General features: G+C 33.6%; 1 protein-coding gene across 1 annotated transcript in view; it reads right to left on the reverse strand.

The window, feature by feature from the left end:
- LOC136032643 (green-sensitive opsin-2-like) overlaps positions 1-25,644 on the reverse strand; it is a gene marked incomplete at its 5' end in the record, with an annotated part of 37,524 nt that extends 11,880 nt beyond the window's left edge. The window contains 2 exon segments of the mRNA XM_065712918.1: positions 4,075-4,232; positions 25,409-25,644. Coding sequence (XP_065568990.1) covers positions 4,075-4,232; positions 25,409-25,644 — 394 coding nt within the window.
- Positions 25,645-25,894: the final 250 nt, after the last annotated feature.

Below are 25,894 nucleotides of genomic sequence, written 5' to 3' on the forward strand. Positions count from 1 at the left end.
AATAATCGTAAATCAGTAGGGTTTTTATTAAACCTGTAGGATTTCTTATGATCTCGAAGCTTTGCATTACTCTATAACTCAATTAGATTTTCTATCCCCAGCTTTTATATGAAATAGTTTCACTGATGCGCTCAATTCATGAATTGTGTAATGCAATTGTTTATTTTTTATCTTGACGAATTTGGGTTTTTGTTTTTCCTGTTTTCAAACTACTTTTAATCGCTTTTGCAATGTCAGTCATTTACCAGAAGATGATTTTTTTCCAACAAGATTCCAAATCTTAAAAATAGTCAATTCTGAAGAATTTTATTGCTTGCTATTTACTATTCTTGAAGGTTTCTTGAGAACGTGGAAATCTTTTAGTGTTTATTAATATGTTTAATAATTTAAATTTGTTTAGTGATTTAAATCTATACTCAATGGAGATTTATATTATGTTTTGTGATCAGGTTACTAAAACTGAGTCTTCAACTCAGGCAGTTTCAAATGGAAATGATGTGCCAATGATTAGAGGTATTTGTACACTTTGTGGTTGCAAGAAAAATTGTTTTTTTTAATTAGAAATGAGCAAAAACCCTGAGTAAAAGGAAGAGGTATTCGTATCGGCAAGAATAGAGTAGAAAACAAAGAATATTGTAGTAACAGAAGTGAAATTGAACTGAATTTAAAAGTAATCCGATCGCGTTAGATCGATACTCTGATTATGAAATAGCTTTAAATAAATGTGCAATGTGGTATTCATGGAATAACATTAGTGATCAGTTTAAAAACAATACGTTTGAATACAGGGGAAAAAATAAGGATGAATGTAAAGATAAGTTCAGCAGCATAATTTTAAATAATGTAAACCTAACTTAACCAGTTTTTAAGACTAAGCGAACAAAAATGAGAAATCTGAACACTAAGTGAAAACAAAATGACAGAATGAAAATTATGCGACCAAAATGAAATGGTAAAATTTATCCACCGAGAAACATGCATTTTAGATTTGTATTTAGAAAAATTGAATGAAACAGAAATTATATGAACAAAAATAAAAAAAAGTTAAGAGAATAACAATTAAAAAGGCAAAAGTAGAGTGAAAAAGACATTAAAAAAATATGACAGCTCTAAAAAGGAAATTTAAATGGACAAGAAATCACAAAACATAAATTAATGAACAACAAATGAAAATTTGAAAATTTACCCAGCTAAACAATGCATTCTAAACCTTAAGGACAAAAATTGAAAGGCGAAAGTTAAGAGAACCAAAATTGAGAAAACTAAAATTAAGTGAATAAAAACGAAAGTTAAGGGAACATAAATTGAACAATGAAAATTCAATGAACAAAACCGAAAAATCAACATGAAATGAAAAAACTGAAACAATAAATAAGAGCCACTAGAAATTAAAAAACAAAGATTTAGCGAACTAAAAAACGGAAAATTATAACTAATTGAGCAAAAATGTAATGGTGAAGGCATTGTGTTGTCTAAATATAAAAGTTAAAATTTTTGATATGTGTAAATTTTGGAAGTGTTAACGGTTTGTGTTATCAATAAATCTAATTAAAAATGTTAAATACTTGTGGTGTGAAATATTTTATTATTCTCAAATTTGAAGGCATTGAGCTCTTAAATTGCTCTTAGTTGTAGAATTTGAAAATCCGGAATAAAACAATACTTTATTGCATGCAATTAGAGCCTGACTTTTCACCACATGAATTTCCGGTTTGTTCTGTAATGATTCTTAAATTTGAAAGCTTTGAGCTTTTCAATTAGGAGAAATATGTATTTTGTTAAGATTTTTTAAACCTAAAGGATTTTTACAGTCTAATCTTGAAAATTCAGTTGCAGAACTGTGCAATTCTGAATTAAGGCGAAATTGTTGAAGCTTTGAAGGTATTGCGCTGACAAATATGAAAATTAAAAGTGTTAAAAGTTTGAATATTTTAAGTTTGTTAAGATTTTTGAAATTTGGTTTGAGTTTCTTGAGAGCTTGAAGACTTCATTTGGTCAAAATACAAAAATTAAATCAGTGAGAAATTTTAAAATGTGAATATTTAATATGTTTGTAATGTGAAGGGTTAGATCTTTCAAACTGGGAGACTAAATCAAAGAATCGTGAAATTAAAAAAAATGTTGAGATTCTAGAAATGGTGAAGGTAGTGTCATCAAATTGTCAAAATTAAATAAAAAAATTGAGAAATTTTGACCAAAGGTAGGTTTCTTGAAAATGAGAAGGCTTTGTGTTCTCAAAATATGAAAATTAAAAGTGTTAGAAGTGTAAAAAGTGAAAAATGTTAAAATTCAAAATTTACGATTGATCAAAATATTATATACCCCAGAGGTTAAAGTGAATAATATTTGATAATGTGTGTGGTGTGTTTCGTTGGTGCTTGTTGAGTGTCTTCCTTGGATTTTCATGTTTGATATTTATCATTAAGGAAAATGAAGCTGCTTTGATGACATGTGACATGGAGGTAGCTGCCTTGGAATTTGGGTGCTTCAAGTTACCCTCTGTTGGTTTTCTTATTAATATCATTTACTTTCACTAGTATTTGAAGTTAAACATTACCGATGATAAAACTGATATTAGGTGATTAAAGTAATGAGGAGATAGATGGGCTACTTAGCTGTTTTAAAGGCTATTGGGAAGGATAAAACGCTTTTAATTGTTAAGAAAACAGAGCAAAAAGAAAAATTTGGATTTCATATTTAAGCGAATATTGTTTTGGACGGAAAGTTGGACCCCTTTCTTAACTTTCATGGTATATTTTAGTATTATTAAGAGTAAAACAAAGGTTAAAAAACCAAAGGAGGAAGCAAAGTCTTGAGTAGCTATGTATGCTCAAATTTAAAAAATGGATTCAAAACAGAATAGAAGTTTAATATTATACGATTAAAGTTTTTTCCGGAAGCAAGGGTAGGTATCTTGGGTTTCATTTATGTTAAAGTATTCAAAAAATTAAAATTAGAGGTAAAAAAAATTATTGGAGCGACCAAAGTATTGGGGGATGATCTGGTTAATTGTATTAAGGAGTCTCGGCAAAATTTTATATTCGGTGAATAAGATTGGTACAGGAATATAGTTAAGTATCTGAAGTTTCATGGTACATTTACACTTTAAATTAAAGTTAGATATAAAAAACATCATACGAGGAGGGAACATGTTGGACATGGACATGGACATATTCATACATGGATATCATGTTGAAATAACAAAATGTGGGAATTAACAAATAATATTACGGGACTTTTCTCACCGCAAAGTAAGGGTCGAAACAGAAAATAAAGTAATTTTTTCGCCACCACCCACCGATACGGGCTACAAACTAAAACGTATAGACAACTCAGGTGATAAGTTTTCTGAATTTAATAAATAAGGAAGAGACTTAATAGATCAAGTAGTTATTATGTAGCCTTAGTTATAATTGACTCGTGCAGACTGATCAATGTAATTACGTGCTAGGGATTCTGTTCCATGGCCAGGACCAAAAATTCCAAGGCTGCCAAAAAAAGCAATGTTGGTCAAATTGAGGTATTACCTAGTTTCTGCCACCTGGTGTACTTCTCGGATTCCTAAGCTTGCCGCAGATTTTCAACAAGTGTGGCAAAGTTCCGTTTATTTGTTCTTGAAAATTACTGGAAATTTTCCTAACACTCAAAAGCTTTTCTTCTCAGTTTCACAATCTCCATAGCAGAGCAAAGCTCCCTATTGTCACTTGTTACCAAGTGACAAACCGCTGATCGGAAATAAAACAAAAAGTTACAAACCGAAGTACAGCTTTTCAGTGAAGTGACAAAAGCCAAAAAAGAGTTCTATAATATTTCTTCTAAACCAAGCTATGTGATTTGCATTCTGTTAGGATGAAAGTCTTAACTCACGAGCGTACTATACCAGACAACGTGGCTTCGAAGAAAGGGGAAAAAATGGTATCATGATCCTGGTACAAAGCAGTTAAGTCACTCCATGATAGCTATGGTGTTGATAAAATAAGAATTAATTTCTTAGCTAAACTTCACTAAACTTCAAACTTCTAAACTAAAACTTCAGCATTATCTGTAGGCCTGTTTAATCGAGATCAACTATACCTGAGTATTGAAAGCAGCATATAATATAGGATCATATAGGACTGAGGTTTTTGCCATGAGCAAGGGCACTATTGTAGCTTCAATGGCCAATGATTCTTTTGCACCAACAAGTACCAAAGAGGACATGATAGCATAGGGACCCCAAGCAAGCAAGAAACCTTAAAAAAAAATTGTATTAGAATTCTAAGAGTTTAGCTTCACAACTATTGTACTTTACCATTGTAGCACATACCATGTAACTGACGCAGTATATAAAAAAATGTAAACAAATTAAAGTAAATAGATAAATTTAAACTTTATCTTGTCATATTAATTACACCCATTAGTTCAGAAATCTGTATACGGTGAGAAACAAGGAAGAAATGTCTATTTCTATTCTTTCTATTATGATATTCCCTTTCTATTGGGAAGGGTAAAAATGAAACAAGAAGATAAAATGAAACAAAACCAAAGTTAAAACAAAGTGAGATTTTTTTTGGAAACAACATTAGGTACGCTTTATGTCAGTGTTTGTTGAATGTTTTAGGGAATATGTTGAATTATCTATTGTAGTTTATGAAGAGACGGATAATCTAATCATAATAAGGAACACATTCTATCTCTGTTTTTTGTTTAGGACACTACAGAGTCAACGTAATAAGAATTTCATTTTTCATTTTTAACAGCCTAATACCCTAATCAAGTTTTTTCGATCGGGTAACCTATGGCAAAAAAATTGCTTTGGTTTTGTTCTCCGTCAGTTCTGGGTTGTTATATTTCCTTTATAGTTTTGTTAAGAACATAAACCATTATGTTGGTTATAAATATATAGTCAAAATTTAGGTAAAAGCAATACTTTGCTTTTTTTTAAATTATTCAAAGGGAATTTCTAGAGAAGTAATTGGTGGTTTACCACTGTTTTCGATGTATATTCTGTTAAATAAGTTTCAAGTTTTTACGGTACCATTTGGTAATACGTCAAACTCAAGAGTCTTACAGAATCAGAGATTTTATTTTAAAAATAACACACCATAATTAGGTAAAAACGTAAAACAACAAAACGGAAGGCAAAGACACAAAACAAAACTAGACAAAACACGTTTAAAATATAAATTACGGAAAAATAATGTAAGTTTTTTTTTACTCATTTTGCCTATTTTGGATGTTACATTGATTGCTACACAAAAATTGATGTAAGTCTAGACTGATACAAATTGAGCAGCCAATAGTATCAATTGTGGAAGGATTGCAACTCGGCAATTTATATTGCTTACACAAGAAATTTTCAGAAACATTTAAGTAAAAAAAAAACCTTTACGTCAAAACATTTAAAACATTCAAACATTTAAGTCAAGTTTCAGTCTTTTTACCCCCCCCCCGTTTCATTTCTAGCATCCAGCTAAAAGATATTATGTTTGAAAAAAAAATAATGCGCAGCACTCACGTTTAACAATACGATTTTTTATTCCACATCAATCTCAAAAGTAACTCTAATCTTGAGTTACGAATCACGAACAAACAACAAAGCAAGTTCATAAACAACGCTAGCGAAGCTAAAATAGATATGAAGAAAAGGAAGACATATCAGGCAAAAGAAAAATCATCTAGCTTTAATTGCTCTTTCTTATCAATTTTAAATGCCAAGTATGAGCAGAGCAATTTGTACGATGTAAAAAGACTTCAGTATAGGGCATAATCATAGCACAGAGATTAGTGCAATAGTAAGTTCAGTGAGTATGTTTTACTGGGGTTCAATTATCCAAAGAGGTAGTTTCAGATAGTGTAATTCGCAAGTTTCTTTTTGTTGGTGTAGTGAAAAGTATAACAGTTGAAAATAGGAATGAGACTTTTTTATTGACAGTGAACAGATATAAAAAATTTTTAATGGGATATTTCGAACACATATACAGTGTTCATTATCAGCAGTCAATTAAAACTGCTATACTTTCGTCATGGAAAGACAGTGTGGTCTTCGAAGTTATCTACATGGTGTAGTGGTGTTAGTCGCTGCCACCACTTCTGGACAGTAGGTGTGGTATTACCGTTGAGACTGTAAAATTCTGGAGTAAAATGTAATTTCACTTGATTTCTGTGTTTCACCTCTAAAATTCACCACTGGCTCCTGTATTGGATGATCATACCAGTGTAAGAATAAGATTGGAAGATATCCAAAAGAAAATAGCAATAGGCTATTTTTATAGGCTTACACTTATAGCCTAAGACTACCTGGCAAAGTCTAGAAATGGAATTCGTATCTAAAGTTAACACCATGGCTTGGTATAACTTAAACGTTAATCTGACTACCACGCAAGTCATTCAGGTTAGAGTAGGGGCTTAGGTACGTGAGTGTAACAAAACAGAAATGAAACCCATATAAACTCCAATACGGTAAACTTTGGTATCCTCCTTGCCGAGATATGTTTAAACTGAAACTAAGATTTCAACTATCTCTAGTTATATCAATTGTAATATTATTCGATTTACCAAAATAGTAGAAAATAGGACAATAAGTGTCCAGAAACTAAAAAAATAATAAAGAAATCACTCTATTTATATAATTTTTACATACAATGTAGTACTAGTAAAGTACTAGTAAAAAATGATCAAAAAATACTTTCACTTGAGTGGTCTAGGCACGAAATAACTAAAAAGTCGGAATGTGTCCGTAACCAGTTACATGATGAATGAAAATGGTGGTAGGAGGAAAGACAAATCAATAGATTTTAGCTGGATCTGTTAACTATTCCGTATAAAGTACCGAGTCTTACTTTTGCAGTAAAAAATTGAATTTTAGTCACATGGCAGGACCAAAATATGATAGGTGATTCAATCCTGTAATTAAAAAAAGTATGTGACTTAACCATAAGAGATTTACGCATCTATGAAAAGAGACAGTTTACACAAATTTACACATGTCTGATAGATAAATGAATGTTGTTTACCGCCCATAATCCTTAGAACTTGAAGCAAGTAATTAAATACAGATAAATACAAATCTAATACCACAAATCTGGTTTTCTAGCTATCAAGCTCTTCTTAGGTATGTATCAAACAGTTCGTGGTAACGAACTGTAGTAAGGAGAGACCCGGCTCAATAGTAACCAAAACCAAAAAATAGAATTTTAATACTAATAACTACATCAAAAGAATTGTATTTTAATGTTAATTTTAAATATACAAGTTTCATCAAATTTTATCTTACCCATTGAAAGTTACGAGCCTGAGAAAATTTGCCTTGTTTTAGAAAATATGGGGAAACAACCCCTTAAAAGTCATAGATTCTTAACGAAAATCACGCCATCAGATTCAGCGTATCAGAGAACCCCAATGTAAGAGTTTCAAGCTCCTATCTACAAAAATGTGGAATTTTTTTTTGCCAGAAGGCAGATCACGGATGTGTGTTTATTTGTTTGTTTGTTTTTTGTTGTTTTTTTTTTTGTTTTGTTTTTTCCCCAGAGGTGACCGTATCGACCCAGTGGTTCTATAATCTTGCGAACGGGATCATTCTAACGGAAATGAAAAGTTCTAGTGCCCTTTTTAAGTGACCAAAAAAATTGGAGGGCACCTAGGCCCCATCCCACGCTAATTATTTTTCCAAAGTCACCGGATCAAAATTCTGAGATAGCTATTTTATTTACAGTAGTTGAAAAACCTTATAACTATGTCTTTGGGGACGACTTACTCCCCCAAAGTCCCAGTGGGAGGGGCTACAAGTTACAAACTTTGACCAGTGCTTACGTATAGTAATGGTTATTTGGAAGTGTACAGACGTTTTCAGGAGAATTTTTAGGTTGGAGGGGGGGGGGAGAGAGGGGGATATGTTGGTGGAACCTTGGAGGAATTTGTCATGGGGGAAGAAAATTTTCATGAAGGTAGCGCAGGATTTTCTAGCATTATTTAAAAAAAACAATGAAAAAATAAATATGAAAAGTTTTTTCAACTGAAAGTAAGGAGAAGCATTAAAACTTAAAACGAACAGAAATTATTGCGCATATGATGGGCTTACCTCCTCCTAATACCCCGCTCTTTACGCTAAAGTATTTTTAGCAATTTGAACTAATTATTCGACGGCTTTTGTGATTCAGGGGTCATTCTCAAGAAATTAGGACAAAATTTTAAATTTAGAGTAAAGAGTGAGGTACTGACGAGGGGGTGAACCCCCTCGTATACGTAATAAATACATGAGAATACAGAAGTTCGTTACGTAAGCTATTTTGTAAGTTACGTATATCTTTTACTAATAAAAACATTCGTAAAAAATTAAAAGTTCTAGTTGCCTTTTTGAGTAACCAAAAAATTGGAAGGCAACTTGGCCTCCTCCCCCACTCCTTTTTTCTCAAAATCATTCTATCAAAACTATGATAAAGCCATTTAGCCAAACAATAAATATGCAAATTTCGTTTTAATTATTCATCTGCGGAGAGCCATAATCAAAACATTCATTGATTCAAAGACGTACAGAAATTAAATAAAAAAACAAGTTTGTTTTAACGGAAAGTAAGGAGCGGCATTGAAACTTAAAACGAACAGAAATTACTTCGTATATGAAAGGGGCTGCCTCCTCATCAACGCCCCGCTCTTTACGCTAAAGTTTTTTACTGTTTAAAAAGGTAGAGTAAAGAGAAAGAGTCAAAGTTTAGCGTAAAGAGCGGGGCGTTGATGAGGAAGCAGCCCCTTTCTTATACGAAGTAATTTCTGTTCGTTTTAAGTTTTAATGCCGCTCCTTTTTTTCCGTTTAAAAAAACTTGTTTTTTTATATTTAATTTCCTCTCATGAGATGAAACAATCCAACACTGTGTCTTTGTTTTAATCCTAATTGTCCAATTCAAACCATAACTATTTAATTCCTTATAATTTTCATTGAACAAATCTCTTAATATTATTAAGGCTACTGTTGGAAAATTGTTCAAATTTGGGTTATGAATGCAAAGGAGGCACATGCCCAAAGATCCTCTGTGTATATCCCAAATATTTTCTGGGGAATCTATATCATTTTTCAAATGTCAAAGAAAGTTTTCTCCTTTAATGCACGTCATCAAAATTATTAAATCAAGTATTTAAATTGGAAATGCTTAAGCTTCTACTACGAGCATATACAGTAAAATGTGGTTGAGTAGCACATTTTTTTAAGAAGACAAAAAAAGTAGTTTTGTCGACTGACAAAGAAGTCAGTTAAAAAAAACAAAAAAAACTGAGAAATTGTTTCAAGAACCCATCTACACAAACAAATTTCTGGAGTCTTGAATGGAGTTCCTGGAGTTATATTTTGACATATCACAAAAAAATGACAGAAATACATTTGTAACCTACCATGATCTTGGATCTGTCCAAATTATCATATTATATATTTTTAGCAATAAATGAACGTCAATTTTGCTTATGATGTAGCCCAAGAGCATTAATCTTTAAAAGGATTTCTGACGTTTGGTAAATTTCCTTTATATTGTTATAGAAATTTGTAAAATAGCAACAAAAAACATTTATAAGCCAATTTTTGATGTTTTTTTTAATGTTACCCCCCCCCCCCCCAATGAAAAAAAAAGTTTTTATATACTCCTCCAATCCACCCAAAAAAATATTCGATACGTCCTTAGCTCTTCCTCAAATTTCTTTTAACTTGTTGACATCATTTTCATACACCTAAGTTAGCAGAGAACGGAGAGAACGAAAGTCCTTTAAAATGTTTAAAAATCTCTTAAAAATGTTCTTACTTTAATTCTTTCAATTTACTGCGTCTTCTCTTACCTGTACCTCTTATCTTTTCTTATCTTAGCATCTTATCTTATTATCTCTTGTTTTAGCAATCCCTTATATTGAGCAAAAACAATTTGTGTCACTAAGATACGAAACTTGATCATTGCTGGGATATCCAATGCTATGTCTTGCGAGATAAATAATTTTACTTGGATTCAAAATTGGTCTCTTTCTTTTATTTTACTCATTTTATTTATAAATATATACTGTAAAATCAAACTTCTGGCTCTTGCTTCAATCTTGATAGGTTTTTACGGGTTTGATACAATCTCGATTTGGTCTTATGCTAAGTTTTCAAAGAATCTTGTTGCGAACCATTTTTGAAGTCAGACACAACCGTATCTTAGAAGAAAAAAATTATTTTAAAAGTAATACAAAATGTTTTAGAAAGACTATTTTCCTTTTCCCCAGCATTATTTAAAAATTGAAAATTTAAAAAATGTAGCACCACAATTTTTTAAACCTATGCAGAAGTTGTTTCAGCGAATCAAGACCATGAAAAAAAACAAATTTTTTTTTTTTGGCGAAAGTCACTGTTTCAAACAATGCGTGGCAACCGATTAATAACCGAAACTCTAAACGACAGAACTCTGATATATCAAAAATTGACGTTTTATGCTGATTTCAAATACACAAGATTTATTATGTTTAGTTCTAACTATCAAAAGCTACAAGCCTGAGAAAAATTGCCTGATTTAAAAAAAAAGGGTGGAAATACCCTTGAAAAGTCAAGAAATCTTAACAAAAATTGAAAAATCAAATTTAGCACGTGAGAGAACCCTACTGTAGAGGTTTCAAGCTCCCATTAGCACAATCGTGAATGTTGTATTTTTGTCAGAAGAAAGATCACGGATGCGCGTTTATTTATTGTTTTTTTTTGTTCGGTCTCCCCAGGGATGATCATACTGATCAATGGTCCTAAAAGATTGGAAAGGGATCGTTTGAAATCGTGGCTAACTAATGAAACACTGCGATTCATAGAGCAAAGACGGGAGGCAAGACTTCTTGGGGGTATGACCATATATCAAAGGCTCAATGGAGTGCAGAACAGACTCATTCACCGGGATAGACCCCAGTTTGTTGCAAGGAAAGCCAATGAAATTGAACTAGCTGCAAAAAAAAGACATGGGCAGCCTATTTAGGCATCTCCAAGACCTCACGAAAGATAAAACTCCATCATTGGGCCCCGTCCTGTCTAGCAATGGGGCACTTCTTTCTGATGAAGGTTCTTGTCTTGAGCGGTTGAAGGACCACTTCTCTTCACTCCTCAGCAATACTAGCCCGTCTCTGCCTCCTCATGATAGTCCCAGCCAACAATGCAGTCAAAGATCTGAAACAGTTGCTCCTCTAGACGAAGCTTTCAGCTCCTCAGAAATCAGATATGCCGAAAGAAGGTCAAGAATAATAAAGCTGCTGGTATCAGCGGCTTAAGCTCAGAGCTGCTAAACTATGGAGGTCCTGCAATGGACCACACCCTGTTCTCTACAGTCTGACAAACAGAGATAATTCCTGAGGAGTGGTGGAAGGGTGTTATCATCCCCTTATGGAAGCAGAAAGGCTCAAGAAGTGACTGCTCCAACTACTGGGAAATCACCCTACCGTCAGTCCCAGGCAAACTGTTTTTAATTGTCCTGCTGGATTGATGCTAAAATATCATTTAAAAAATCTAGCGACCGGAGAAATCTGGTTTTATATCGGACCGTTGAACCATCGAGTAGATTTTCACGATTTGACAAAAACCAGAGAAGACCAAAGAGTTCCGACATAAAGCATTTATTGCCTTCACTGACTTCCGTACTGTATTTGACTCAATTGATCGAGAGGCTCTTTGGTGGATTCTAGAGTTTATTTGCCTACCTGAGAAACATTGCAGACTTCTCAAGGTTCTGCACCATGGGACGGAGAGCTGTGTACGAGTAAATGGTCGGCACAGCCCGTTCTTTCAAATCACGACAGGGGTGCACCAAGGGTGTGCAGTGGCGCCAGAGCTCTTCAATGTCATAATAGATTATATTATAACAAAAACAAATTCACGTTTCATCTTTGGGCTCAAATTCGGAGATCGTGCCATCACAGATCTTGATTTGGCCGATGACTTGGCCATTCTGGCGGACTTCATGGCGTCTTTTCCTACTGCTAACTCTTCAGTCTTTTCCTACTGCTAACTCTTCAGTTAGCCTCGACAGCACAACTGGTATCGAGGTTGTTCAAGACTTCACCTACCTGGGTTCCATAGTTTCTTCAAATGGCTCGCCTCTCCTCAAGCTGCAAGCGAGATTATCCAAAGTGTCTTCTGTCATGGGCAGACTGAATCATCACCTCTGGCAAAAAATCGTAAATCAGTCGTACAACGAAACTGCGGATCTTCAAGCCTCTTGTCGGCTCTGTGATGCTTTATGGAGATGAGATATGGTAAGCATCAGCTGCAACCCTCAAGAAAATCGATGAATTTCATGCGAAGAGCCCGAGAAGGATCCGGGGCCTACGATGGTCTGACTTTGTCAGCAATGAGAAGCTTTTGCAGCTCACAAAGGAGTTCCGGTTTTCGACTTAAGCAGCCGAGCAAACCTTACGATGGTTAATGCACCTGCTTCGAATGCCACCATATCTACCCACAAAGATGATCTACGACTTTGACCCTATCAAAGCCGGTTGGAAGCGACCTCACGGCTGACCGAAGAAACGTTGGTCCGACAGTCTGTCCAAGTTCTTGATGATAGCAAACATCAGACAGGGTGAAGAGCAAATATTCGCCATGGACCGAAGTGGATGGAGGAGGCAGACGTCACTCTCTACGCCGAGCAAAGCCCGGGAGGAGACTTAAGTAAGTAAGTCAAGTAAGTCGTTGGAACAAAAATTAAAATTTTTATTGCCCTTTTTAAATGATCAAAAAGACTGGAGGACATCTAAGCAACGAGTAAATATTTTTCTAATATAAGCAAAGCTGCCAAACGGGATGGATATTTTTCAGTGCTCTAGTTGAATAATCAGAGTCTTTATTCTTCAATTGACCATCTAAAACAAATCGTTTCTGATGGGCTACCTGATGTTGTTGGTTTATATAAGACTTTCTTAGATCCTAACAATAATATGCTTTTGAATTTGCAAGGTGGTAAGATGGAGCGGCTGAATCAACAAAAAGATAGCTAAGGGTGGTCTTGCCATGTGTAATTCTAATAATCTCCCATATTCTCTTAGAATAGATTTATCCATATATATATAAGGCGTCTTTGAGTTAAAGTTCATCGATATTAAACGTAGAGGTAAGGATTTAATTGTTGGTTTTATTTATCGATCTCCTTGTGGTTCTATTTCTCTGTTTCTACGCATCCCTAATGATCCACTGGATACCATCCTCAAACAGTTTACTGAGCTAATTATTATGGGAGATTTTAATATAAATTTAATGGATATAAGGTCCTTCCCTATTTTTGGATTTTCTTTTGTCCATGTTTGCTGCAGGTATGTATCTCTACCTTTTGTATGTATCCCATCTTCCATAACAGATATTACATCATCTCTGATTGACAATATTTTCTGTACGGCTACCTTGATCCAAAATTATGTTTTAGTGAGTGACACTCCTGATCATTATCTTGTTTAGTCTAGATACTGTTTTGATAAACTGACAAAGGACGGGACTAAGGACGAAGGGACGGGTCAGTCTATTAAGAGCCCTTTTAGATTTGATGAAGTGGAATTGACGTTTCTTAGGACAAGATTGGCAGAAATATCTCGGGGTAATTTTGAGAGTGATTCTGATTTTGTAATTTATTTGATACTTTTTATGAGTCTATTAAAGAAGCTGTTCTTGATATTTGTTCCGTTTCACCTTCTAATCGTAAGTCTAAGAAGGCCTTTCCTCTAGATCCTTGGATGACCCCTGGTTTCCTTAGGAATTTAGGGAGAAAAAATAATATCTGGAGAGCCTTTAAGTCTGTTAGCCCCTCAATGAAAGCTATTTGCTTTCAGTGGTTTAAAATTTACAGGAATATTTATAATTCTGTGTGTCGGAAGACCTACCAGCATTATTTTAATTGTTTTTTAGATTGAGGTAAAGATTTTCGAAAAATTTGGCAGGTTATAAATTCTGTTCTTAGGCCTTCTTTTCAATCTCCATCTGTCCCTTCTTTTTTGGATCTCGATGGCAAAATTATCAAGGATGAGCTGAATGTTCAAGATGCATTTACTCCATACTTTGCGAATATTGGTAAAGGACCGCTTTGGCTGTTAGTTCTTCTCCTTCAAGATCCAACTTCAGATCATATCTTGGGCGACCTTGTATTAAATCAATGTTTTGGGAACCAGTGACGGTGATAGAAATTACTAAAATTATGATGGGATTGAAAAAATCTTCGTCGTCTAGCCCTGATATTATTCCTATTAAAGTAATTAAGCTCATATTTCCTTCCATTAGTTCTCCCTGAACAAAACATGTTAATATCTCCTTTCAGCACGGTATTTTCCCGAGTAATCTCAAGCAGGCTCGAGTCATCATGTTATATAAGGAGGGGGACACGAAATGATCCAGCCAACTATCGGCCAATTTCTTAGTTGTCTCTGTTTAGCCTACTATTTGAGACCCTCTAAGATTGTCTTGATACCACCCTTATAACTTTTGGAAGAACAAAGGATGAGGTTCGCACAAAGTTAGTGGACCTCTTCGAGAGTTTCAATTTGCGTTGATGCTAACTCTCTTGCCTTAAATGCTTCAAAAACTAGTTTTTTTTTTCTCTCGTGTATCTTAGGCTTGTCCTCAATTATCTGAAATCCACATATCTAAAGGCTTTATTAGTAGACCAAAGGATGGCCATGTCCGTTTCCTAGGTATCCTGCTAAATAAAAATTTATCTTTGAAATACTAAATTGATTTGATTAAAATGAAGGTATGCCAAAACCTCGGTATTCTAAGAAAACTCAGGTATATTTTTCCTTGACCAATTCTATGAATCCTATTTCATAGCTTAATACATTCTCATGTTTCTTATTGTCCAGTCATATAGATGTATACTTTCCCTTTTCTCAAACTGCTTTCGAATACTTACAATAAAGCTATAAATATTATCTAGGATGTAAATCGTTTGACAACTAAACTGTTACTTGATATTGAAAACTTAATAATCTTTCCTGTTCGTCTTTTGCTTTTTTTCAATTCCATGGTGAAATTCCTAGAACCCTTAGATTTACGTCTTCTTTTGTATCTGATCAGTCAAATTATCAGCTCCGTAGTTTTCTAAATATCCAATTTCCGCATACACCAACAATAAGATCCGATTTTAATCCTTTTGTTGCGTGTCATTTGACATGGAGCACCCTTCCCGATTCGGCTAGAGATTGCCATTCGTTTGGCATCTTAAAAATACTCGTAAGTTTTTTCTTGTTTTCATGTTATTAATTTTTCATGTGATTAATTTTTAGTGCTATCCATTTTATTATTATTATTATTATTATTATTATTATTATTATTATTATTATTATTATTATTATTATTATTATTATTATTATTATTATTATTGTTATATTTATAGATGTGATGATTCATTGCAGTTTGATAAAACTTACTTAATAAACTCTCTTTCAAACAAACACAAAGTAGAAACAATAGGGAAAATCTTTTCAAGACAGTGGAAATCAATTCGGTGGATATTTCGGCCCTTGGCCGAAAGTGGGTTACCCATGGGGCCAGATGGGTTACCCATGGGGGCCAATTGGTTTTCGTAAATGGGTTATCAATGGGGGCACCTTTATCCGTGCTACTGGCAAATATTTATGTCCAGAACCTTAAAACTTAGGCACAAAATTTTAATTTTTTAAAACACGTCTATTTTGGTCGCTATATGGATGACGTAATTTCACTTTGGAATTATGGGAAACTGAACTTCGGGGTTTCTTAGATCATCTTAATTCTTATGACCAAAATCTGCAGTTCACCCTAGAAGTTGAAATTGAAAATAAACTACCGTTTTTAGATGTTTTATTTTTTCGTAATGCTGATAAACTGGATTTTAGTATCTATCGAAAGCCAACACAAAACAATAGATATATAAATCGAATATAAATGTAGAATATAAATATCGAATATAAATGATATATAAATCGAATATTCGAACATAAATGTAGAAAAAATTTTTATCAGAGATATTCTTTTTGGTAATGGATACCTTGTTACCTTTGTCAATAAGATGATTAGCCATAGACTAAAAGGACATTCCTGTAAAATTGAAGAGTTTCACAATATGAGACTACTGATAAGCCCTCAAATATTATTTATCTTCCGTATATCCCAAAAATCACTACAAAATTAAAAAATATTTGCACAAAAATAATCTGTATGTAGTTTTTACTAATAATTTTAAAATCATTAATTTCTTAAATTCTGGTAAAGATAAAACCCCAGTTACTCGGCAAAGGGGGGACTATCAAATACCTTGCGACTGTTGAAATTACTGTGTTGGCAGGACCATTAGAATCTAGAAAAATGGCTACACCAGCATAAAAAAAGACATAGATAAGGCATTAATTTTAAATAGTCCCAATAATTCCTTTGATTCTGGTTTAGGTTGGCACATATTTAATAATCCCTCCCACACGACACTTTTTGAAAAATCTTCATTAATCAGTAATGATTTGGGGATAAAACAGGTGGTTTGGGAATCAATCAAAATAAGTCTCAAAATAAATAATAATATTTCTTTGAACGGGGACTTGGGGGAGTACTTACTAAATTCTTTATGCTCAAACTTAATTAAAAATGATCTAACAAAATATGTTACTGCACCAATTTATAATAGTATTGAACCAGTGACAAAAAGACCTTTGAGGCAGGCTGCCAAAAACGCAAGGTTAGCTTTGAAATCTAGCATTTAATCATTTTGTTATGTTTTGCTTGAATGAAATTATCATCTCACTTCATTTTATTTATCAGTCCTGGTTGAACTTTGTTGAAGTAAGGAAGCTAGGGCTGTTTTTAAAAAGTTTGCTTCTAAAACATAATTAGTTTTAATTTTTACATTCTAATGTAAGTTTATGAATTTATATATATATATATAGTGTTTTTCTTTCTCGTATTGTGCTGAAGACGGCCCTTGGACATAGGGCCGATAAATCCACTGAATTGATTTCCACTTTCTTGAAAAGATTTTCCCTCTTGTTTTTACTTTGTGTTTGTTTGTTATAGAAAGGCAGTGTGGTCCTCGTGGCTATTTTTGTCTAAACTCTCTTTGTCTTTTTTCAATTCATGAAGCAAATGCTTTGCATGTTCAGAGTTGAAATATTTATGTTGAAATGGTTATGTTTATATACTTAAATGTTAATGTTATTTTTTTATGTTTAAATGTTAAGAGTTTAAATGTTTAATGTCCATCTGATTTTTTTTTATAATCCTCCTCCTAAAGCCCATGGAGCCTATGTGGGGATTTGTAGATTTTTATGTAATTGTTTTACTATTATATTGAAAATAAATCTATCTATCTATCTTTCTATCTATACGCCATTTTTCCCCAAGGTCGTAAGATGAAAATTTAGAGATAGGCATTCTATTCAGCGTAGGGTAAAGGTCTTATAGCTATGCCTTTGGGGGCGACGCGACGCCTCACAGCAATGGGGAAAGGGCTGTAAGCTATAATTTTTGCTATGGCTGTAAGCTATGGATCATTGTTAACGTAAAGTATTTGTTATTGGGAAGTATATAGACATTTTTAAGGAGGAGAAATTTTCAGCTGATGAGGGTTTTCATGGGGAGAGTTTTCCTCAGAAAGGGAAGTTTACAGGGGTTAACTCCCATTGGACAATTTTACAGTAGCGGAATTCAACCAAACTCAACCATTTGCCCCCTCCTATAGACCTCGGTCTTTATCCTAAAGTGTGATATAACAATTTATTAAAAACGAATCATGAAAGACAAGAATTGTTTGATTAGGAGAACAAGAAGCTGTTTTAAAAGTAATAAAAACTTTAGCGTTAAGAGTGGTATACTGAGGAGGGAGTAACCCCTCTATATTCGGAATTATTTCTGAACAATTTAAGTTGTAGCGTAACTTCTTTCTTCCAGTTGAAAAAAAAAACTTATTTTTTTTATTAAATTATATGAAGAATCGCATATTTGATGTCTCAGCAACAACTGTACTTTATATAGAAAATGTATCTCCACATAAAAACACTAGAATAAGTAAAATCTAAAGGTAGATAAGACATCAGAAGACAACTTCGCATCCGTCAACGCCTCATGTGCCTTGAATTTCCCCTGCCACCCCATATAATATAAGGTGAGTTCTTTATGCAGCAGATTTTAGCCAAGAAAATCAAAAGATATAAAAATATATTTCCTAGAGCAAAATAACATATGTAGCCCTAGATATAAGGGCTACAAAATATGCAAATACAGTAGAACACATAAAACACTGGCCTTGCAAATTTACCTTATTAGAAAAGTGGAACGGTTCCCCTTGATTGAAATTGAAGCTATTGAAAGATGTTTACGATTTTTCTTGTTTTTCCTTAACTGCGAAGAATCAACCTATTTTTGCTGTCTTTTAAAGTTCTTCCCCTGTGACTAAACAAAACTACTACTTACGTGCCTATCCAGGTTACTTGATTAATTGCGAATAAGATGTTTAAAAACTTTCGAGAGGCAAATATTAAAACATAAAATAGAAAAATACAAGCAAAATTTTCATTTGAATTAAATATTTATTCATGTTAATAAAAACTATTAGCCATTTAAAGCTACTTTTTAGATGAAAATTTAAGTCTGTCATATAATTTCTTCTCTAATCATAATAAGTATTAACTCAGAGATAATATTAAAGAAGAGTAAAAAGCTATCACTCCAAAGCTAGATCTATAGCTAGATCTATTCATAAATGGAATTCTGAATCGACAGATTGTTGTTGAGCTAAAGGGAATAAAAAAATCAAAGAATGTTCAGAAAGGATGCCCGCAGGGGGGGGGGGAGTAATTTCCCCATATATGTGGAAACTGGTCAAGAACAGCCTGCTGAATTTAATGAAACAGCAATCTCGATATAGCCAGGCATATGCGGATGACCTACTATCCTTACTGAGAGGAAAATGTCCAAGGATGCTGTTTAAATTGAAACAGCACAAAATGGACAAAATTCAAATATGGTCACATAATCATAAATTACGCCTAGTGCCTGAAAATACCGAAGTAGTATTAATCACAAAAAAGAGGAAATGGCAAGCTCTCTTTGTTCTAAAAATATATGATCATCCATTATCCCTGCAAAATCAGATGAAATACTTAGGGGTTATGATTAATCATCAACTGAGCTGGAAAGCTCATTGTCTTTAAAAGGCACAGAAAACAACTGCTTGCCTAGTTCAATGTCAACGAATGTCGGGATCGAATGGTGCTTGATCCCCAATAAGGTCATTTATTTATATAAGACGGTAAATAGACTAATTCTATCATATTGAATGGTGGTTTGGGTTAATTCAACTAGAATTGCGAGCCACATAACCCACTTAATATGGGTTCAAAGGTTAGTATGCTTAATGATTACATCAACATATCATAGAACCACTGTGACATCCATGGAGCATATCTTAGGACTTATATCCGTTGAAAATTGTCTATAGGAAGCAACAGTAAAAGTGCTGTTAGACTACAGGTAAACGGTATGTGGACCCAAAGACAGCAGATACGAGATGGGAAAAATAAAGACCATGTTGGCGTCTGTGGCTTATTGCTTCAGTGCAAGAAGCTCCATATGCCTAGATATAATATTATCCCAACAATAAAACCGGAGAAGCAATTAAAAATTGTAATGAAGGACAGAAAAGAAGTGGAGCAGGAGATAGAGCAACTCCACCAAAGCAACACGATTATATGTTATGCTGATATTTCGGGGTTTGAAGGAAAATCAGGGACAGGAGTAGTAATATATCACAATACTCCTGATGTGGACAAGGAGGCAATCAGTTGTCACCTATGAAAATTTGCTACAGTTTCTCAAGCTGAAATGTTCGGAACACAACGGGCAAGTGGAGGACTGTTGGAAATGGGAAGTGCCGGAAAAGATACATATATCTTAACTGAATATCAATCGAGGCTAAAGGATCTTCAGAATATAAAGAGCCGGTGAAATAGACAATTGGAAAGCTACGAAGCCCTGAATAGCTTAGCACCCAGAGGAAACCAAATTACCCTGATAAGGGCCCCAAGGTACTCTGGAATAAAGGGTAATGAGGTGGTAGATGATACAGTTAAGGCTGGGACATCACTGAGATATTATGGTCTAGAGCCTGTGATCCAAATTTCTCAGAGTTGCTGAAAGGTGACAGTGAGGGGTTGGAGAAATGAGAGAGCTGAAAAAAATCGGAATAGGCATTTGGGGTGTAAGGAAACAAAGGAATTACTTCCAAAACTCAGCCCTACTCTGCCTAAACAAGAATGGTTACAGAAGCGAGAATGGTTACAGAAGCCATAACAGAAACTGGAAATTTGAAGACACCTCTTTCCCGAATAGGGAGGGGTGAATCCCCACTAGGCCAAAATTACAAGATGGCCACTGTGGAAACAAGAAGGCATCTGATAAAACAATAATTAGCTAGGATTAGACACCGACTTAAGATATTTTAGTAATGCTATTGTTAAGCTGGAGGACATAATAAGGAAAGGAGAAATCCGATAGCCAGGAAGATATATAGTAAGGGTGGGGAGGCCAAATCCATCATTGGCTCCCCTAACCATAAGCAGATCATAGTTTTTGCGGTATAGAGGCAATGGGCCTTGAAGGCCTGAGCCTCGACCCACTGATAGTGGCACCACCCTTTCTAATAATAATAATAATAATTATTATTATTAACCACAATAATGAACCACTATTGTTTGCAATATATGTAAATGAGCTATATTTAGCGCTTGGTGGGCTGTATATTAATATTGGAAGGGGCCATAGACAATGGAACCCTAATGAAGCTTTATTACTGTGTGCGGATGATACATGTCTTACGGTGGTAGCAAGAACAGAAAGAGAATACTTAACTGTGACAAGAGGTAGTATGTCGAGGATAGAAAAGTGGATAAGTGTTAATTATCTAAAAATAAATTATAAGAAATCTCATTGGGTAATTTTTTCTAGATCACCCGATTATTATCCTTGGTTAAAGGAGATAAATGTGGGATCTTACCGTATGGCACGTGTACCTTCTGTGAAATATCTTGGAGTAACAGTAGATGAGATTCTTAGTTTCTCTAAGTATGTACAATGTAAATCATCTTAAATTGCTCGGAATGTAGGGATTCTGAGAAATTGAAATATTTTTTCCGAGTTAATATACTTAGATTGACTTATTTTTCTATTGTCCACTCTTATTTGATTTATTGTTGGTTGGTGGGGTCATTTACTTTTCAAATACATTTGTAGTCATTACGTGCTCTCCAAAATTCGGCAATTCGGGTTCTTGTTATTTGTGACAATCATATATCAGTTTGAGATAGTTATAAAAAAAAATTAATATTTTACCAGTTTCAGGTCTTTTTAATTTTTATAAGGCTCTATTTATGTTTGATATGTTGCATAAAAATGCAACTGAATGTTTGGTTTGTGTGTTTAAGAGAGATGAGCCTGAATATGAGACAAGGAATTGTCAGCGATTAGAAAACCAATCGAAATGTCTACAAGGTCTACATTTTCAATTTACCCTGTTCTTCCTTCTATATGGGAGTCCCTTCCTTATGATATAGTTCAAGAGACTGATAGGCCGACTTTTCATGGGTTAAATAGGGACCATTGTTTTGGTATTTAAGATTTATGATTTTTTTGATAATGTAGGGAAATGGTGCTTTTAAAAGTGTTATTATAAAAGTGAAATAATTTTTTTTTTCTCTCTCTCTCTCTAAAATTATAATCTCAAAATTTCTATCAGATGCAACTAGGGACAATAAAAAGTTTTTGGGGGGGTAGCTGCCCTCCGATCCTTTTGACGCTTAAAAAGGACACTAGAACTTCTGATTGCCAATCCAATGAGACCCCTCCGAAGTTTATATGACCACCCTTTCTACATAAACCATATATGCCCCCAGGGCATAAATTAAAACCCTTTCCCTGGTGGCTGTGGAAAGGGGTTGTCATTCTCAAAGACATAATTTCCAGATCTTTTAACTACGGTGAACATATTGGCTATTTAAAAATTTTCATTGGATGTGTTGGGAGAGATGATGGACGGGGAGTACACCCCTACTGGTTGCTGGTTTCCCTCCAATTTCTTTTGACCGCTAAAAAGGGCACTAACCCTTTCGATTTCAAATCAAATGAGCCCCTTTCGAAGTTTCTACTACAACTCCTTTTACACAAATTGCCCTAGTCTTAAAAAAAAAATATGCCCGTATTGCTCTTTATTTAGCTAGTGCTATTGCACTTCCTATGATACATATCATTTCAGTTCATATTTGTAAACATAACAGATGCATAGGGACAGGCAGATAAAAGCAAAATGTGTAGTATATTTTAAAAAAGGCATGCAGTAGGTACTTTAAGTTTTGTTGATTTAGGTTTGTCAGTTTGGTGAACTGACAAACGTAGTGTTTCTTTAAAAGTAGTTTTTCTTTTTTAAAGTGTTTCTCAAAAAGTAGGGTTTCTTTACAGTAATTTGTGGTGGCTAACTACTTTTGGCTTCGGAGGAATTTTTTCATCTAAACTCACAAAATACAACATAAGATGACAGTCTCTTGGGAAATTTAATTTTTCTGGCAGAATGTCTTGGAAATGGGACTTTTTTTCTAGAATATTATAAGTAACATTAGATTTTATTTCTATTTCCTTGCATTTAGGATATCCTTTAAAAAGAAAAATTCTGAATGGACCTGTAATACCATGGAGCAAATTAAACTTCCTTAAGAATTATCATCTTTTAAAGGGGAATATAATCACGCATCTCTTCAAAAGCTGCTCTCGAGGGAAGGGAGATGTAGTACAAAAACCAGGCCGAGACATTTTGCCTGAAAGGTGTATTTTAATAATTTTTTATACCCGGAAAATTTAAGCTTCTGTCGTGGTTTTCCACGCTTTTATGTATTTCACGGGATAGAATCCCTCTCCAGGAAACTCAATGGGCTCAAGGAAGCCTGATTTTGGAATACTTATAGTCTTAAATAAAGTTAATAACAGAAAACTGGTAGCCTGTTAGTCTATTTTTTCTTATGAAATATTTGTTAACAAAAAGTTAAGAATAATTTTCTCAAGTTCAATCAATCAAGTCTAATCTCTTGTGCTTATACAATAATATGTAATGTTTGTGTCACTGGTGATAGCTTTTTACTCTCCTTAAATATAATTTCTCAATTACTCCTTCTTATACTTAGGAAATAAATTATATGTCAGACTTAAATTTTCGTCTAAAAAATAGCTTTAAATCACTAATAGTTTTTATTAACATGACTGACAAAGCCCCTTAAATTGGGTATTCTTTTATTAGACCTTACTGCCGTTCTATGACGAACAAATAAATTTGACGATGAACCGTGATTTATATAGAAAATGCATTTCAACATAAAAACGCTAGAATAAGTACAATCTAAAGGCTAAGAAGACATCAGAAAACAACTTTGCGTCCTTCAACGCCTCATGTGCCTTGGATTGCCTCTGCCATCCCATATAGTATAAGGTGAATTCTTTATGCAGTATATTTTAGCCGAAAAAGTCAAACAGTATAAAAAGTGTATTTCTCTGGGCAAAATGTCAATGTAGCCCTAGATATAAGGGCTACAAAATATGCAAATACAGTAGAACACAAAAAACACTGGCTTTGTAAATTTATTTTATTAGAAAGGTGGACATATTTCCCTGGATTGAAATTGATGTTATTGAAAGATGTTTACGATTTTCTTGTTTTTCCTTGCACTAAACAGAATTAAACTATTTTGTTGTCTTTTAAAGTTGTTCACTGAAAAATTCATCCACTGTGACTAAATAAAATTTACCCCCTGTGATTAAACAAAATTACTGCTTACGTGACTGTCCAAGACACTTGTTTAATTGTGAATAGATGTTTAAAAGCTTTCAAGAGGCAAACATGAAAACATAAAAAAGAAAATACAACAAGCAAAATTTTTATTAAAATTAAATATCCAGTCATGTTAATAAAAACTATTAGTGATTTAACGATATATTTTTGACGAAAATATAAGTCTGACATATAATTTATTTCCTAATTATAAGAAGGAGTAATTGAAAAATTAAATTTAAGGAGAGTAAAAAGCTATCACCAGTGACACAAACATTACTTATTATTGTATAAGCACAGGAGATTAGACTTGATTGATTGAACTTGAGAAAATTATTCTTAACTTTTTGTTAACAAATATTTCATAAGAAAAAATAGACTACCAGGCTACCAGTTTTCTGTTATTAACTTTATTTAAGACTATAAGTATTCCAAAATCAGGCTTCCTTGAGCCCATTGAGTTTCCTGGATTGCATTTAATATATAAATTAATAAAAAAACTCCCAAAAACAAGTTCTTTTATTGGAACGTTTAGAGCTCCATTCAGACAAATGAGCAGAAATAAATTTAAATAATCTTCCAAGCGAAAAACACCCACAAATCACTGTTATTTTCTACGTAACACCTTAAACTAGTATTTTTTATTTAGACCACACTACCGTTCTATGACGAACAAATGAATTTTCTAATGGGGATAAATCCATTTATTTAGACAGTGAAAAAAAACAGGTAAAAAGTCCAGATATTTTGATCACATCTACAGCAACCGTCTTCAGTAGTATTGCTAAAATAATAGAATTAAAACTAGTATTTTTATACACATAAAAATAAAAAAACTTTTGGGATCATTCACAAAATGATAAATTTCTGATTTATTCACTAGTTTATTTTCAGAGAGAATTCACTGACAAAGTTCATTCAAAGTCTTGATACAAATTTCCTTCTTTAATTTTGCCCAGAAGTTATATAAAGTTTCCAGTGAAGGTGGCAAAGCCTTCCGTGTCGTCTAATTGCAACCAAAGTGTTTAGCTTATAGTTGTTCATTTGGATAGTCTCATTTCCCACGTATACGATGTATTTTCGACGTAACACCTTAAACTAGGTATGTTTTTTTCTTAGACTACACTGCAGTTTTATGACGAACAAACAAATTTTGAAAGTGGGATAAATCCCTTTATTTATACAGTGAAAAAACAGGTAAAAAAGTTCAGATATTTCGATCACATATACAGCGACCGTCATACATTCATATCCAGGATAATATAGTGCCTTTTAATTTATCTCTGCCTCCGACCACCTAACCGAAATTCAAGGTAAACTAGGCTCTCCAGCACTCACTATAATTTTAAACTACATACTCCAACCCGTTATTGTAACCTTAAAAATACACTATTTTGATAATCTTTGTACGGACAATGTCTTTGGATTTACAAACGTACCTTAGTTTGTAAATGTTCTTGCTCTACTGGGACTTGTAGCGCCAATACTTTTAAGTAAATTAAAGATCTAAAATGTTTTAAACCTCCCTCTCCCTCTAACCCCTTTCTAATTTAAAATCATAAACAGCGATTAACATATCACAGCGTATTTATTACAGTTGACCATAGAATAACATCAAACAAAAATACACTTACCTGCTATCATACAGGCTATCATAATAGTTGCTCTTGCTTCTGCTTTTTGCCTTGTCCTCCTAATTCTAACACCAGAAGAGATAGCTGTATTCCCAACTTTGGCTCTTTGTATTGTCATTATTATAAATGTATAACTATATATTATGATGGTTAACGGCACCAAAAGTCCAGTTGTAATAAGGTAGAATCCATAAGTTTTGGCATTATATGATGTTGCCTCCCAATTAACTGCACAACTAAAACATAAAGGATAACAATTTTGGGAAAATAAGCTGTATTCACACAATGTAAATATTTTGCTATGGTAAGTGGTTAGGTTATGTTAGTTTAAGTGTAAACTTTCTCACTTAAGCTATTACTTTCACATACGTTGCCTTAGAAATCCATAATACAATTATTGCCATCGTCTAAGATCCAGACAATCATCATAAACACTATTCACAAAATGAAAATATGGGATGCAGATGAAGTGCTTACATCTGAACG

The sequence above is a fragment of the Artemia franciscana genome, chromosome 11 (assembly GCF_032884065.1).
Source record: "Artemia franciscana chromosome 11, ASM3288406v1, whole genome shotgun sequence".
Taxonomy (NCBI): Eukaryota; Metazoa; Arthropoda; class Branchiopoda; order Anostraca; family Artemiidae; genus Artemia; species Artemia franciscana.